The 17106-nt window shown below is 37.1% G+C and overlaps 3 protein-coding genes across 3 annotated transcripts; 2 read left to right on the top strand and 1 right to left on the bottom strand.

Moving 5' to 3' along the window:
- Nucleotides 1-104: 104 nt before the first annotated feature.
- Nucleotides 105-4523, top strand: LOC100176884 (telomere length and silencing protein 1 homolog). Its single transcript, XM_002128867.4, has 8 exons — nt 105-281; nt 466-583; nt 923-1080; nt 1344-1461; nt 2038-2117; nt 3019-3152; nt 3546-3626; nt 3940-4523. Exons 1-8 carry the CDS (start codon nt 202-204, stop codon nt 4044-4046), a joined length of 876 nt encoding a protein of 291 aa, XP_002128903.1. The 5' UTR covers nt 105-201; the 3' UTR covers nt 4047-4523.
- A 3312-nt stretch (nt 4524-7835) lies between these two features.
- Nucleotides 7836-11900, top strand: LOC100184759. Its single transcript, XM_002128527.4, has 4 exons — nt 7836-8107; nt 9583-9730; nt 10199-10314; nt 10455-11900. The coding sequence occupies exons 1-4, from the start codon at nt 7853-7855 to the stop codon at nt 10701-10703; spliced, it is 768 nt and encodes a 255-aa protein (XP_002128563.1). The 5' UTR covers nt 7836-7852; the 3' UTR covers nt 10704-11900.
- On the bottom strand, nt 11762-15654 carry LOC100176077 (brain acid soluble protein 1). Its single transcript, XM_002127965.5, has 5 exons — nt 13962-15654; nt 13194-13246; nt 12751-13129; nt 12532-12675; nt 11762-12342 (listed from the first exon to the last, which is right to left on the bottom strand). The coding sequence occupies exons 1-5, from the start codon at nt 14290-14292 to the stop codon at nt 12158-12160; spliced, it is 1092 nt and encodes a 363-aa protein (XP_002128001.1). The 5' UTR covers nt 14293-15654; the 3' UTR covers nt 11762-12157.
- Nucleotides 15655-17106: the final 1452 nt, after the last annotated feature.

The raw sequence follows: 17106 nt of genomic DNA, 5'->3' as shown, positions 1-17106 counted from the left end.
GATGTCAAATGGTAGCGGTTAGGGGAATTTTTGTTATTGAAAAGAAAATTGGTAAAATGAACATAAATGTATTTTATTTTATATATAAACCGAATTATAGTGACAGAATAATCAATATAATGTTAATTTAATGTTATAGCTTGAAAGACGTAGGCTACGTTAAATATAATTTGACTGGGAATCGCAGTAGTTATAAAGAAGATGCCAACGGGAAAGCAAAAGCAGTTTCGAAGAAAGCGAGATTCAAGTCCCGAAGAAGAACCAGAGACCGAGGATGTTCGGTAAACACATTCACAATTATAGTGAAAATAGTCATCAGTGTAGTCATCAGTGAAGAATCTTTGACTTTTAAAATCTATAATTACCACAAAACCCAAATCATAACATATTGTCAAAAAGAGGATTTTTCGCTAGTTTGTTGAATGTTAAGATGAACATATAAATTGGTATTGTTTACTTTTCCAGGGACATGTTAGAAGCCACCAAGGAATTGCAGAAAATAAGAAAAAGACAGATGGGCGTGAACGCCGTTTCACTTGCTACTGGAGCAAAACTTAAGAAAGTTGATAATTTAGATGTGGAGGTACGTAATGTGTGTTTTTAGGGAGTAATAGGCCAACTGTGGCCTATGTTTCAGGTCCTATAGCTTGCACACTGCAGGATCTCACCCATATAGAATAGAATGTGCACATACAATGTTGGGGTAATGGTAATGGACCAAGTCTAGCCTGCATTTCTGGTTACATAGCTTGCGACACTACAGGACTTCAGCCATGTATTAAAAAAGCTGTTTAATAATACACATCAGTCTTTATAACAAACATTCCATAATTGTTTATTACAAACACGAATTAAATCTCATTATATACCTATATTTATATTCTTTTTGTTCTTCCACGTACGGTTCATCTCCTATTTTTAGGCCGACCCATTTAAAATGACGACGGGGGGTTTGGTTGAAATGGGAAACGTTAAAGACAGAAACCGAGATCGAACATACGAGGACGTGGATCGTGATGTGACAAACCTTGGTCATACTTTCTCTGTGGAAACTAACAGAAGAGATGAAGATGCAGAATTGTAAGTTTGGTTGGTGGTGATTGTTGGTATACTCCAGATAAAGAATATTGTCTTCTTTCTTTTTATTATTCCTAAATGTATGCACCATTTTCTGAATTTTTAAATGGATAGATTGATAGCAATTTTATGTTTTACATATTTTGGATAAATTGTGTTAGGTGTATACCACTATTGAAAACACATACAATGATGTATAATGGTTTGAAAGTTCTTGTTTTTACCCTTGTTATATAATACTTATAATAACTGTGTTCTCATAATAGAACCGCTTACATCGAGAATGAACTTAAAAGAAGAAAAGGTGAAACTTCGAATGGTGACGATAAAAAAGCAAAGGAATCGGCTGAAGATAAATTGTACCAACTGCCGGAACATCTGCAAGTAAGGCCTTCCATTCTGTGTGGTTAAAATTCCACAACCAATATCATGGGAATCGAGCAAACATAAATGCCAACTATACAAAATGCAGGGAAGACAGGAATATATGGACACGCTGCGCTGTAAAACCAATCTAACCTTTTGGTGCCTATTGTTAACTGATTAATGCAGTGGGTACAACTAGCCCTACACCAAAGCTCTCCGGGATATCTGGATTACAAGATAAATAAGGCATTTGCACCAAATCAAGGGTTTGCAGGATGGCTATTTTCTAAACTTTTTGCACTGCATTAACATTAGGAACCAATAGGTTAACTTGTTTATAGTAGAATGTGTCTAGGCTAATTATTCCTGCTTTCCCTGCATTTAGTTTTGCATTCATATTTGGCTCTTTACCCCTAATATAGGTTGTGGAATTTTTTCTTTTGTATGCATAATGTAGTAATAGTGTGCGCGCCTATGAGTTATTAGGTTTGTGATTTGTTTACCGATAACTTTTAACCGTTGTGCCATGTCGCCGATTTATTGTTTATGCTTGTTGTATGCTGTCCATGCATCATTACAACTCTGCTACTTTAGATCAAAGTTGGAAAACAGTCAGAAGAAATGTTGTCAAACCAAATGCTTAGTGGAATACCTGAAGTGGATCTTGGAATTGAGTAAGTAAACAATAATATACGGCAATATTTAAAAGATTATTGGATTTTAATGTAAAAGTAACAAAACGCTGTGTAAGGTTACTTTGGTATTTAGCAAGTTTTATCAATTCAATAATTATTATTAACCTCAAATTTGAAAAATAGTTTGGATATGGGTTATTGAAAATTACCCATATTCTTAGGGTTATATTCTATTATAAAAGATAGAAGGATTAACTATAAGGATTATTTTCTATTCTTTATTGCTTAACCATGCATGGCATTCTTGGGGTGCTAAGGTAAGCCAAATTTAAACCACTGCCCTGGAATTACCCCTGCACTAACTAACGGTATTCCAGTGCTCCAACTGTTTTCTTCTTACAGTCCACTTTTATCATGGCATGCTTAATCTATATTTAGGTAGTGGATGTATATTTAACAGTCTAACTCTAAATGATCAGTTTAGTAGCCAATTCCAGCAATTTTTTGAAGTTTTACTCTAAAGTATTGCGGCAAAATGAAAACGTTTATAAGCCATAATATTACGAGGACAATACGAAGTTGTTACCTCAACAATGGGTCAATTTTAGAAATTTTGATGCTAAAAATTTTTGGATATAATAATCAGAAAATTACAGAAGATCTGTAAAATTTCTAAAATATTTTGGTTAAAGACCGGAAAAAAGTTTTTTTGCAAACTTTTGCGGCATTCTTGAAAGAGTTTCTTGGCTCAAACCCAAGATTTTAGTAAATTATGTTTCTGAGATTAAAATCGAAATATGCAATACAGTTTGCGATTTATTTATAAATGAATTATTCTTTCACTTTATCTATTGTATATTTATTATTTAAAAAATGCTTTTAATTTTCGTTTTATAATTTAAAAAAAATATATATTTTTAATTTTTTTTTTTTATTTTAGCACAAAGATTAAAAACATTGAACGCACTGAAGAAGCCAAGCAGAAACTGATCACAGAACTTTCAAAGAAAAAAGAAAAACGAACTTCTTTCGTGCCGACAAACATGGCGGTCAATTATGTTCAACATAAACGATGTAAGTTTTTTATATATTTAAGCTGGTAGCCTTAAAGGGGCATACCAACAAAAAATAAAAATTGTGTATATGGATAAAGATGCTTAAATGTAAACTAAGATACCCCCAAAGTTTTTAAAAACGAAACAGTCTTTGAAAAATTTTGTGAAAAAATCCATGGGTTTCCTTATACTTTTATTCTTAGACTTTAGAATCATTTTTAAACTATTTATATTTGGCTCTTGTGGTTTGTCTAAACTGGCAACCATATACTAAAAAAATGAAAAAGAATAAAATAAATAATCATCCGCAAAGTTTTCTACGATCTGTAGGAAATAGAACACCCTGTTATTACTGTGGTTGCCACTTTACAACACGATATTCCAATTACATTCATTTATTCAATCCGTCCAGTCATGCATAACGATGGGCACAAAAATGCAACAAAGAAAGAGCCGGAAACTGAAGCGCCTCCACTTGTGGTTGGTGACAGCGGTAAGATAGTTATTCAAATACGTCCTAATGTTGCTGCAATGTCTACGTATTATTATCAGGAAAAAATCGTTTGGCGTTTGTTTTTGTAATCTTAAAGGGCCGACGTTTCATCTGTTTTTAGCCACAAGATGTTAAACTGTTCTTTTTTCGTAAAATCAAGTTGTTGTATTTAAAATTGCTAATTTTTTCTATTCGACTCTTTAACTGTGTAAATGAACACAACGAGCCAATGAAAAAGTTAAATACATTTCCCCATGTAAACTACATAATATCAACGGTTTACAGTTAGATTACTTAAATGTTTTTCACGAAGGACGGCGTCCCGCTTCCGAAGTGGCGCAACATAGAGCTGACAACTCTGGAAAATCCACCGACAATTTCCACTACGATAAGTTCCGTAAAGCTGCACGACGTTTCTGAATAGGCGGGCAAATTGGAAACTAAGCCCAGTTCGACACAGCCCAATATCCATGAGGATCAGTCCCATTGAGAAAACTACATATGCTATATATTGGTATTGGAGGAGTTTCAGCACAAGTGTCGTTTTATAATAAACTGCCCATGGTCAACCGTTATACCGGTTTGGACGAACTGTAATTGCTTTAACCTAATGTTCTCTATTGTCTATAGGTTGTTACCAACTACTCTACTTCTACCACAGCCTGCTGTAAACGACTTGTAAAAATACAAGGTCATCACGCTTTTGATTCTAAAAAAACACATATGTCCGTATATATTATAATTTTAATTGTTGTGCCTATAATTTAAATATAAGACGATCGAGATACTTGGATATTAAGTGCTAAAAGTGGCCATCTTCCCCCATCGTACTACATATGAGTTTTATTATTTCCGGCCTACGAGCACAGGAAGACATAATAAATGTAATGACGACAATCTGCTTTGCCATTATCACTTGTTTCATGAGTTGAGTGCTATCGTCAAAAAGTAAATTTTACATTGTAAGCACTGATAACTGTCACGTATTCTGATATAGGTTATAGCATGGCCTACTCAATACTAGGCCATGGTTATTGTCACAGAAATAAAAAAGAAAAAGAATACAACGCGCATCTTCAATGTCGGTGAAGACACCGCGAGGCGGTACTGTTTAATATTAGCAGTCAATAAAGTCCAGGCGTTTTAGGTAGTTTTTTTTTTGTTGTTTAAACGTTTTCAAACAAACTTATTTAAAAAATTAATCTAAACTACTAAAACCACTGTTCGCCTATCTTTTACGATGGAGACCAAGCGAAATGGGGACGAAGTTGGCGGTCACGTGAATAAAAAAAGAATGTATCACGTTTTTTGGCAGTTGCGCGTTGTGCTCTTTTTTATTTCTGTGGTTATAGCCTATTACAAATATTTGGCATAAAAGCGATAAAGTTAGCTTATCACGAAAACATTGGTCTTTTTTAAAGACGCAAGTTCGACAATTTGGTTGCTTTTCTATATTCGGTTCCGTGACGAATCAGGTAAGAGAAATATGCTTCTATAAGCTAAATTGGGCTCGTTGATTGCCTAATTGTGGGAAGTATAAATGGATTGGTTCAAGCAGACCTCGCCTACTTTATATTGAGGAGTTTACAAGCAAAAAGCACTTGCGCAGTGGGGCTTGTACGAGAGGAAACTGTATATGTTGTAAACTATTTTGAGTGACTTAGAATGTGGAGTGCTGTGGGGTAATATGGGACACCTTTAACACATAATATCCAAATTTCCGTGTTTTAAACTTAACAACGGCCTATGGGAGTCGTGAGGATACGGTTATTTAATTTATTGAATGTTATTTGTTTACTACGAAATGGAAGGAGAAAAAGAGAATAAAAAGGTGTCCCATCTTCTCCCTCTATTATAGATCGTATGACGTATACCATTACCCGTTTTCTCAAGGGTACCATATAGATTCTTCATTTAATAATCCTACGATTCGTATTTGTGATTAGGTTTAGTAATCGACGCATGTTTTATGTGATTCGTCAAATGTGTTGACTCATTTCAACTGAGTTGACGCAAACTTTCTTCCGTCTGTTTTAAAGGGTTGCTTCCGTTTGATGAAACATATGTTGTTATGACACATATTTTTGTTTCGACGTGTATTAGCACGGTGCCTATGTGTGTTGTTGTATACGATGTTGTTCTATATTTTTCTTATTGAATTCTTGGTATAAGCGTTTGGTCAAAAGTAATGCAGTCTAGTAAGGTGGGGAAGATGGAACAATTTTTCGTTCTCTTTTCTTGTCCCATTTGGCAGTAAAGAAAGATCATTTAATGAATTATAAAACTGTATACTCACGGCTCCCATATACTGTTGATAATTGTTTGAAACACGATTAAGGTATTTGGATATTATATGCTAAAAGTGTCCTGTCTTTTCCAACTATATATAAATATATATAGTGTTTGCTTAACAGTAATGCAGTATATCAAAGGGTTCATTTCGGCTTGAAATAATAACACAGGTTTCGCGTCTGCAAGGGTGCGGGAAGATTAAACGATTAGGTAACAACCGTTGTAATCAACGCAACAGGCTGAGCAAAACACAGTCGCCTTCCTTTTTACTAAACCCGCCGTTAGGGCAATTGTAAAACACCCGCCTTTTTCGCCGCGAATCCAGTGGACCGTAGAGTTAGTGTAGACTGCTTGAGTTCGTTTTAGTTCGGTTTGGTTACTCCCTCGATATTCAATTTAATAATACGTTGCTTGTGGTTAGGATTCAGCTGCGGATTGGTATTTGCACTACACCACTACGATAATGCATATACCAATATATTTTCATACGGTACAGCATTTGTAGTTTTAGGGCTGTAAAATAAAGCAAGTCATCGGGTTGAAGCAGGCAGCTAGTTTACGCAAGACAGGAGAAGTTATGTAAAGTATGCGGGCTCTTTAAACTTGTTGTTATTTCGCCTAGCTGTCCTAGCACATGCACGTGTGAGATAGAATCAAGTTTTGTTTCTCGTTTCTAATTTAGTTTTAATAGTCAATCACCATTTTGGTGCAAACAGTTACAACCCTTGACCCATTAATAGACCAACTCCAAGTTGTTTACGGTAAAGGCCACTCGATTTAGGCCAGGGCTTATTACTAGGCATATAGTATTGTCAGCTGTGCATAAACCATGAACAAGTTGTAATCTCATACCGAATCTTAAAGAAACGATACCGTGCCAGTGCTACGTCATTTCTGTGTAAAGTCGTGTTCCGTTACATTTAACAGCAGACACAAATTGAAGTTGAGCTGAATGAATGATCCAGCAACCTGAGAGAATAAAATTTGCTGCCCGCGCATTAAACTGCAACATTTACAACCGCGGGTATAGCGTACGGGCAACACAGTATAAAAAAACTTAGCTTACGTGATGGATTATTATTGCAATCCGGTCACGATACCAAAATAGCCACTCGCGCGTGGCATTCTCTTACCTGCATCACATTTCGTAGAGAAACTGGATTGTCATTTTCTACCTGAAATCTTGCTCTAAATAGAGTTTTACGTCTTAATTCTTACGCACCGTGAATTTACGCGCAAATCATAGGTTATCTTTTCTTAGATCACAAGCAGCCAGTTCCAAGGAGCTCACACTTTTAAAATGGTTCACTTAATAACAGCGTACACCTTGGCTATTATTAGTAACATAAATGACTTATTACCGAGAATTCGTTGCGCGTTCTGCACTCGCCCCTAACACGCTATACGTTACGTCGATTTAGCGTGACACAATGCGTCTGCGTGAAAGCACGTGAGTTTTTACGTCTCCCAAAATAGAACACCTGTATATAAACACAATTGCGCTGGCAATGAAATCGTTGTGATCAGGTAGTCAGGACAGGCATGATAAATAAGCAATTTGTTCACGGAGAGTTGACGTAGCATAAAATGTGTGCAAAACATTCATGTCTTAGGTTAAATGTTCAGAAACGTCTGATCCGCAAAGCTTTTAAAACCTTGCCGATTATTGAGTGTGTTGTTGAATGCCGCCTTGCACATATTAGTTTATTGGTTATAGACCAAGAATTCAAATAACGCAGTTCTCCTTTTTATAGTTAACCAAAAGCTACTAAAGTTACGCGCAGAGTCTGGCGTGCTAAATACCTGGAGGATTTATGCCTGCGGTATCTTATTAAATCTACTTTTCGTTGTTGGTTGTTTATTTACAAAAAAAAAAAACTATTCAAACGTTTAACGCTCGATATTTTCAACAGATTATATATAAGCATAAGAACATGAAAGTAATCTGTGCCGGTTTCCCGAAAACAGGGACCAAGACCATGTACGCGGCTCTACGCGAGCTCGGCTACTCAGTCTACGACTTCGACGAAAACTTCTGGTTTCTTCGGCGAGAGTGGATGAAGATTCTATCGGGACAGAGTGAGGATTCGGACTTGTGGAGAGAAATGTACTCAGACGTGGACGCGGTTACAGATCTCCCTGCAAGTTTCTTTTGGCGAGAAATACACAGAGCATTCCCGGAAGCCAAAGTAAGTTTAGCTTAATACAATATTTATACTGTTATGAATCACCGTGTGGATATTTCGGTAGGCGTATAAAAGAGCGGGCCGTGGGTATAACTATATATAATAGAGTTTCGCTGAATTCTTGGCGAATCCAGTCTTTTGTCGTTCCAGTTTTTTGACTTTGTGGATATATGAGACAATATCCCTATTGTGAGTACATCGATCGGTATTTGATGACGTAATAATCTCACTTCGTTTCCGCTTCCCCACGTCATTCATTGGACATGGGTATTTAACTATTCCACGGACGCTGAAACTTAAATACGAACCACCCACGTTAGAATTGGTTCCAAATTGACAGACATTAAAATAGTTGGGAGAAATAATATTCTGTGCGTCTTGTCTATTATTCGCAAACATAAACTTATGCAACCGAAACGGGAACCGATTTTTTGGGAATATAGTAATAATGCCAATGTTTTAATAAATCGAATGATTCACAAAATGATAGCTGATTCTTGTTTATATCGAAACCCGCACGTTTCTGTATTAATTGTGTTTTAAAATTCTGTAAATATTCTTTGTTTACTACCAATATGACGATACAGAGAACCAAATCATATTTATAGACAATTTAATCCAACGTTATCCTATATAGGAGAATGTATTTTTTTGTGTAAACATTACATTTGTCGTGGTTTTATCAGTTTCTTAGTAGTTTTTGCTTTGCATGTTGAATGTTATGGAGGAAGCGCTACGTACGTTTCAGAGATTTAGACTTCCGTGAAAGGAAATGAATTTTTCCATGAGTAAATTTGATTTTTACAATTGAACGCGTAGCACTATTCAGTTATGTTTAGGGTGTTTTTCATCCAGCATCGTAGTTGCCTATTATATGGTAAATGAAAATGCTTTTTTATTTTATAGTGATATACTTTTTGTTGTGTAAAATGGACACATATGCGAGCGCGTCCCATATTCCCAGTTGCTTGTAAAATTAAACAACCGTGTTCTTTATTTCTGCAACAACGAACAACGTGTGTTTAGGCTACCACCTTATTTGCCGATTCTTTTCGAAATGACTGTTTCCTGGAAAAACCATGTGGTCGCGTGGGTGTACTCCAATAAATCAACCATACAATTCTTGAAAACACTCAAAAACTAAACACCGAGTCATCATTTACCAGTAATAAGTTATTCAAGCGTCGGTTTATAATTTTGCACAATCGTTGCAGCGGTCGCGTCATTAACGTTATGCTGTATATTGTGAGGTGGGGTAAGATGGGACACCTTTAGCACATAATATCCAAATATCCTGATCGTGTTTTAAATAATTAACAACGGTCTATGGAAGTCGTGATGATGCGGTTTTATATTTATTTGAATATTCTTTGTTTACTTCTAAATGGGACGACAAAAAAAATTAAAAGCTGTCCCATCTTCTCCACAGTACTCTACCATATATTATGTATTACTTACATTTTCGTAATCTTCGCCAGATAGTATTAACGTTACGGGAAGACTCTTCTACGTGGTTGGACAGCATGAACCATCAAATACAAGTTTTAGAAGATAATTTCATCTTCCGTCTCATGTGCTTTGTCTGCCCAACCGCGATTTGGATGCGTTTCATGGTTAACGCTATAGGTAGGTGCAGTGGTGAAAATAGTCGCAATTTTTTATCCTTTCTATACCATATGTTATTTAGCGATTATTACAAACGTGGCACATAACTGTCCAACTAAATTCCCTTTTAAAATTACGAGTAATATAGTAGGCTGAGAAATATGGGACACCTTTTTATATTCTATTTTTTGGCTCTTTGGTAGGAAATACAAAACATGCAAAGAATTATAAAACCGTATCCTCCCAACTCTCATAGACGACGGTTGTTCACGGTTTAAAACACCGTCAGGATGATACGTGCTAAAGGTGTCCCACCTTTCCCAACCATGCTATATTTTACTCAGCAGTTTTTACAAACGTGGTACATGGCTGTCTAAATGTACTTTATTTCAAAATTACGAGTAATATAACACCAGCATAGATTCCGTTCGCGTTTATCTATATATTAAAAACAAATGCGGAAATTTAATTAATCGGCGATCTGTGCAGGGAAAGTTGTTTTCAACGCGGCTCCAATTTGGCCGTGGCAGTGGAACTATGTTAGTAGATCAAACGGGGTTCGCATGAAAGAGGTGTACGACAAGCATAACGAGAATGTATTACAGGTAGCTCATACAAATTGATTATACAAGTTACTGTCAATAGGTAGCGCTGCATGAGCATACATGTATAATAAAAATTATGAAATACGACGTAAAAAAAGTGAAAAAACATCAAAAATTTAAAATCATTTTCTCTCGTTTAGTTTGCGCCGAAAGACAAACTTTTAGTGTTCCGGTGTCAGGAGGGTTGGTCTCCGCTGTGCAAATTCCTCAATAAGCCGATCCCGGATAAACCTTTTCCACATAAAAACATACGCGGAGGCGTCGTCGCTGAAAAGCTGCTCGAAAATTCTCCACTAATATGCAGATTGCAACTGGAATTCAAAGTCGCCATCGCAACCGTTCTAATACCAGTCGTGTATCTCTTTTTCCGTAACTTTTGGCTGAAGTAATTGTCTTTTTTGACCGTATATGTAACTTAAGTTACGGTAATAAGTTATATATAACCGAGGGCTATATGCGGGCACGTTTTCGAGTCGTGTGATTGGGGAGGGGGTCATCTTACGAACACGCGCAAAATCGAGATGCAAGTGCAGGAATTGTCGTGTTTTTTTTTCTACCGTTTTAATATTTTTGTATAAATACATTTAATACGTGAGGACCGCTATGTTATGTTTCACTTGTCAGTTTATGCAGCCCAATTAATGAAACCTTCACAGTTACACAGGATTTTTTAAGTTTAATGCTTTAAAAGTACGTATATATGCGTATGTTATAAAAAACATCTTCTGCCAATTGTTTGTTTTGTGATTGTGATATTAAATGACCGACGTTTTCTTGGAAAAAGAAACTTAAACCGAAACAATGACTCACAGTATAAGGTAGACGAAACACCGGTTATATCACAAAACAAAACGCCAGAAGTCCTCCTTGACCTCCTTGACACACCTGGCGATGCATGTTGCAAATAGCGTGTTAAAATATCCATCTTGTTGGTGTCTTGTTCGCAACTTATGCATCTTAAAGTCGCAAGCACCACGCATTTGGTAATTAATGTTTAAACAGTGTTAAAATTTACCATTTTTTAGTACAAACATTACAACATGTATGTCTACGGTACGATTGTCTTTATTTCTTCTTATTTCCAAAAATATTATACTTGAGATAAACAACCGCTCTTTTTCCAAACACCTTCTAAAGCTAAACTATACTCGCATATGATACTTTTACATGGTGCTTACGACAGCAAGCGACCACAAAACGCACATAAAACCATCAAAACTGTATGTGGACGGCGGAAGTATGGATGTCGTGAGGATACGGTTTTATGATTCGTAATGGGTCAAGTCTGTAGTGGATATGTAAATATGACTCATTTCATGAGTTTAATAGACAATGACGGTACAAAAAAATCCACGCACTGCGATTTATTTGGAATTCGACAAATCATCCAATAAAATCATTCGGATTTCTTGGACCGTGAATAGTTTTTCGAAAAATATGAAACGAATCCAGTTCAAGCCTGTTGTATTTCTGTAACGAATATTCGACAGTTGCGCATATTTATATATAGATATATCAGCATAGAAAAGTGTAAGTACAGGTGAAATTCTAATATCGATACTCGGTGCTAGTTGTTAAAAATAAAAGAAACCGCCTTGTGAAAGTTCGATTACGCAAAATTACATTAAAAATGAAAGCAATATTAATATCAACCGAACATGTTTATTTCTATATACAGAGCAGGCTGATTTTGCGTGGTGACGTCATACACCGTTCTGCAATTTGCGACGGCCAAATGTGTTTCAATTTTACGCTTCAAGAATGAAATAACGTCGCGCGTCACGTGTCTATGACGTCACACATCGAATCGATTAAATAAAAAATGGTGGCGGGTTGGTCGTTATCACCCTGCAGCAGTTTCGACAGCCTTTTCGCTTGCCGCCGTTTCCCCACTAGGAACGCTTGCATCGGTTGTTGCTTCATTTTGTGTTGCGTCATCGCTCGATTTTACGTCACTAGTGACGTCAGAGGGCTCTGCTTGTTTCGCATCTCCATTCTCTTTCGGGACTTCCGCCGCTTGTTCCGCGCCTATATCAATATTAGTTTAATTCCTGCCACTATATTGTACTGTGGGGTGATACAGTTAGCAAATAATACGGGTTATATAATTCTTTAAATGTGCTTTAAATTGAGGATGATATTGCATACTCGCACTAAGCAAGCTGCATAAAACCTCTAAAATATAAAATAAAGCGTTTAAAATGGTGGCTGTCTTACTTTTTTCGTGATCTGCTTCTTCCACGCCGTTGCCGTTTGTAACTGGCTCCTGTGCGCCGTCTTGCGGTTCTTCAATTCCCTTTTCTTTCGCTTTATCCTTGTATTCAGCGACCTTTCCACTCTTTTTCGATTTCTCAGTTTCTCCTAAAAATTACCAAACATACAGTTACACCATTTAACTTACATATACCTAAGCCTACAAAAAAAGTAAAAACTTACCCTCTGTTTTCTCGGCTTTCGGAGTTTTCTTGGTACTGAATATTTTGAAGACTTTCCTGAAAGATTTACTCGACAACCTTCCTCTCTTCTTCTTTTCTTTTGGTTCCTTCTCTTCCTTAGGTGCTTCCGCTTGCTCGGCTTTCCCATTTTCATCCGCAGCTGATTTTTCTCCAGTCGGCTCTTCTGCTTTCTTTGCCGCATCTTCGGATGGTTCCGCTTCTTTCTTGGTCTCTTCCTGATCTGTCACCCCTTCATCCTTTGCTGGAGCATCCTCCTGCTCTGTTGATACCGGAGGAGCCGGCTCTGTCTCTTCGTTCTTCTCCTCCACTTGCTTTGGAACTTCAGCAGTTTCACCGGTGGCATCCTCAGTCACAGTTTCCTGGAAGATTTATTTGTGAAACCACAAAACTTGACAACTATCAGCTCAGTGTAAATATACAAACCTTTTGTTCGATGGGAGGGGTGGTTTCTGCTACTGCTTCGGCGTTTGCAGTTTCTGTGAAAAGCAATTGTGTTATAAGTCATGTAATTACTATTTGAATTTTGGGAAATTTTATTTAATAATTGGGAGTAAAACTATATATTCCGTCATCGAAGACTTTTCGACAAACTTTAACATTTAGTTGGAGTATGCGTGTTACATTTTAAATAGAAAAAGTAAAGGCCACTATAGCAGCTGTGTGCGTTGTATATGCAAAATGTTAATTAAAAAATGCTGTTCGTGAAATGCGAGCTGTGGCGTTTATGGTTGCGTCACAGTATGTGTCATCTGTGGCCTTTATTTGGTTATACCACTAGTGTTTCCGCTTGTGCATTATAATGTTGTGTATATAGTCATTGCATCCACGATTGTGCATCACTGAATATGATTAGTCAATGAAATCAACAACCGTATACACAAATATTACATCATAATTATTCGTCAATTACCAAACATGGCACCGCGTTTATAAAGAGACATTTCCATCGCTCTATTTCGCACACGAACCTTTAATCACATAAGTTTAAATACAACAAACAATTCGCCAATTTAACATGAATATGTCTCTAATAACGGCTATATTATTTTGCACCAAATCATGGATTGAATTTTAATAAACTATAGTACACTTAGGGTTCAAAAAACCTACAGTTTAGTAGACTGCTGTATGCAGTATATACTGTAATATACACTACGGCTACAACAGACATGCTTATAATAAATACATTACCTTCAGTCTTAACTTCTGCTGTTTGTCCCATATCTGTTTCGTTTGTTTCCTGAACTTGAGTTTCGGTTTCTGGCTCGTTGTTTTTTTCTTGTTCTTGGGTTTCGGTAACTGCAGGGTCTTCAACCTTATCCTCTTGCTCTGTTACTTCTGTTGTAGATGGGTTGTCAGCTTGCTCTGCAGTGGTTGACTGTTCCGTGGCTTCTTCTGCTGCGGGCGTCGTTCCCTCTTCTTTCTTTGTTTCATCACAGTCTGCCTTTGTTTCTTGTTCAGACGGCTTTGTGACGTCATCAATCTCCACGGGTGCAGGGGTCTGATCGTCTTGATCTGACATTTTTCTTTTCAGTCGTGCTGCGCGAAATCCTTTGTTTCAGTTTGTGACGTAACGAACGTCTAACCTCTGTCAAAAGTAAAACAATGGGGGGACGATTATTTGCGGCTCGAAACTGCAAGCAATCGGTCCGAGCTCAATTTTGCAAACAATGGTTCCCAGTGAAGTTATAAAGAAGAACAATAAGCCGCAAATCGCGTTGTTCTTATCAAGATTACGCTTTGCGACGAGGCTCAAACTTGTAACTATAAATAAAAATCGCTTCAAATCCATTTATCTATCGCAACTCAACAGTTTCTCAGATTTTAATCAGCAGCGTGGTAACAACAAGTTTAAATTAATTATTGCTTCTCGTTCTCGAAATCAATCAAATAGTAAAGGGAGAATCTGAGGGCATAAAACACACCACAAACCAATACTATTGATTTGCTGTAAGACCGACGGGCAATTGAAAATACATCATTGTTCAATGAACTGGTAAATAACACGGGAAAGCGTATTATAAACGAATACCCTAAAACTTCGCATCTGCCGTTATTTCGACACTGAATTCGGTTATCTGTGATTTAATTTTTATTCCGTTCAAATGTTATCGCTTTTTAATTCAACTTTTGCCTCGAACTAGGCCATCACTGGAATCACGGTGCAAAATAAACGTGTGTCCAGGGGCTTTATCAGTAGTTAACCTAAATAAAGCCGGGAAATCAAGTGAGATGGTGATTATGTTGCACTTTTAACGGCGCCCTGGCTTTTCTGCTTGCGGCTGATAAACTGCTGGCACGATGCAAACTCACTGTTCGGTCTGACACAAAACGTATTTTGAGCGCATTGGAAGCATTAAATGCTATATCGATCGGGCGTATACACCCTATTATACTGAAACTATATGGATTTCTGTAACGTCCAATTTACATTTATTGAAACAAAATACAAATCTCACAATTCCAGTTCTATTCTAAATATGAAATTGATCCTAACAACTCTCCTAACTCTCATCTTGGCTTTTGACCCACAAGTCTAAACTAGGAGCAACAACATAGAATTACTTTCCAAGGAAAAAGATGTGTTTACCTACCACAAGTTTTACTGATATCGCATCTAGTAAACATGCCTTCATAAGATATCGGGCTTTACTGGACTCGACTTCCGCGTACAAGACGTACATGACATGCGCAGAATGAACCACTACAACACTTTGGTACGCGGAAATGCCACCCTCCTGCAACTGGGCTTACGCAATCACGCTTCCGAGTTACAATCCTTGTTGAAAATCGTGATTTAAAATCAGTTTTATTTTGATGAAAAAAATGAACAATTTCTCCAAAAATCCAATAATTCTGTTTTTCAAATAAAAGAAAACGCTACAAAAAGTTTCGTAGGGATAAAATATATTGTGACATCTAATAGAAACAATGCAGTTACGTTTACTTCTGTCGTTATTGTTTACAGCGGTAAAATCGCAACCAAAATGTTGGTTTCGGCGCCGCTTTCGGGTACTGGTAAAGAAGCACCTATTTTCCCATTGACGTCAGTTAGGCGGAAGGCGTGAATTCATTTATCGCCACATTAGGTATACAGCGCACGATTCACGCAACTAACGTCGTGTTTTAACAATTGAATTCTCCCATCATCGAATCTGCAGTGCAAAGCGAAAATTGTGCGGCCGAATATGCTGCGCATGGAAAATCGTTACATGACATGCCGGGCACAGCAGGAACCGAGATCCCTTTTCATTATTTGGAGACAGCGATGTAATTTATGGAGCGCGTGCCATATGCCAGTATATTGCGAGCGAGTAATTGCATTCTGTGCTACCGGCCATTTCACCTAATGATGGCAATATTGCTGCCCAAGCTGGCGAGCTGTATTTTGCTCCATTTTTCAATCTCAGTCTCACAGAGATGCCGCGCATAAATCAAAACGCCGCTCGATCTGAATCCTTCCCTCTCCTGCATATTTCATGAGCGCATCGATTATTAAAACCTCAATATGGCAAACCTGCCTGTAATAGCTTCCCAGTGCTAATTTAATTCCCCTCTCCGTATCATTGCTCCCTCATTATGACCATTAAGACTCTATGTGAAGATTCTACACATTATAATTCATCTATGAACACCGTGGTTGCAACCTTGCTACTTTTAATAAAAATTTAATGAAAACTGGTTTAAAAACGACGTGCCCATTTGGGAACAAAATCAGTGCGTCTTTACCACACACCGCTGATGTAAAAATCCATTTAATGTCTGCTAACGAACCAGAGATGCGTTAATGTTAAGTTAAACAAAAAAAAATCATTAACCGCCAGTATTGTATTCTCTTATACTGCAAGCCAGCACATATACACTACCCATTTATTTTAACACAATAGTAAAGATCCGAACTTCGCAGTAGAATATCAATATAATGTGTTTAATGCTATGCAGTTGTCCAATTTATTGGCAGTTCAAAGTTCGAATATTGTTTGTATTTTTGCTAAATCTCAAACAAAACGCTGATACGTATAATGAATTGGTACATCCGGTTACTAAAACCGTTGCTCACGCTGACAAGTGGCATGCGAGATTAACTATACCGTATTAATGTGTCTGGTGCGGCTGTTATGATAATCTAAAGCGATTTGAATGTAAAGGCTAAAATAAACGGGATGTTTTTCCAGGAAATTTAGCTACTGTTTCGTTTGTGAAATTTCACTCACAATATTAAATTTTATGTGCGGTTAAAGTGGGGACATTTGTTAGTTTGCAACATTGGTTCAACTTGTCACGTTTACCAACCGTGATACATTAATGTAAACAGAGCGGGAAGATGCACACGCCT

Source organism: Ciona intestinalis, chromosome 9 (genome assembly GCF_000224145.3).
Source record: "Ciona intestinalis chromosome 9, KH, whole genome shotgun sequence".
Lineage (NCBI taxonomy): Eukaryota > Metazoa > Chordata > Ascidiacea > Phlebobranchia > Cionidae > Ciona > Ciona intestinalis.
Note: the sequence above shows the minus strand (reverse complement) of the source record. Positions and strands in the feature narration are given on the sequence as shown.

Excerpts from the sequence above, each read along its gene's own strand:
- LOC100176884 (XM_002128867.4), top strand. The coding sequence starts at position 202 with ATGCCAACGGGAAAGCAAAAGCAGTTTCGAAGAAAGCGAGATTCAAGT. Across the intron at positions 2,118-3,018 it reads GAAGTGGATCTTGGAATTGA|CACAAAGATTAAAAACATTG; the intron begins GTAAGTAAACAA and ends TTTTTATTTTAG. Across the intron at positions 3,627-3,939 it reads ACTTGTGGTTGGTGACAGCG|GACGGCGTCCCGCTTCCGAA; the intron begins GTAAGATAGTTA and ends TTTTTCACGAAG.
- LOC100184759 (XM_002128527.4), top strand. The coding sequence starts at position 7,853 with ATGAAAGTAATCTGTGCCGGTTTCCCGAAAACAGGGACCAAGACCATG. Across the intron at positions 8,108-9,582 it reads GAGCATTCCCGGAAGCCAAA|ATAGTATTAACGTTACGGGA; the intron begins GTAAGTTTAGCT and ends AATCTTCGCCAG. Across the intron at positions 9,731-10,198 it reads TTTCATGGTTAACGCTATAG|GGAAAGTTGTTTTCAACGCG; the intron begins GTAGGTGCAGTG and ends CGATCTGTGCAG.
- LOC100176077 (XM_002127965.5), bottom strand. The coding sequence starts at position 14,292 with ATGTCAGATCAAGACGATCAGACCCCTGCACCCGTGGAGATTGATGAC. Across the intron at positions 13,247-13,961 it reads AGCAGAAGTTAAGACTGAAG|AAACTGCAAACGCCGAAGCA; the intron begins GTAATGTATTTA and ends TGCTTTTCACAG. Across the intron at positions 12,676-12,750 it reads GAAAGCCGAGAAAACAGAGG|GAGAAACTGAGAAATCGAAA; the intron begins GTAAGTTTTTAC and ends GGTAATTTTTAG.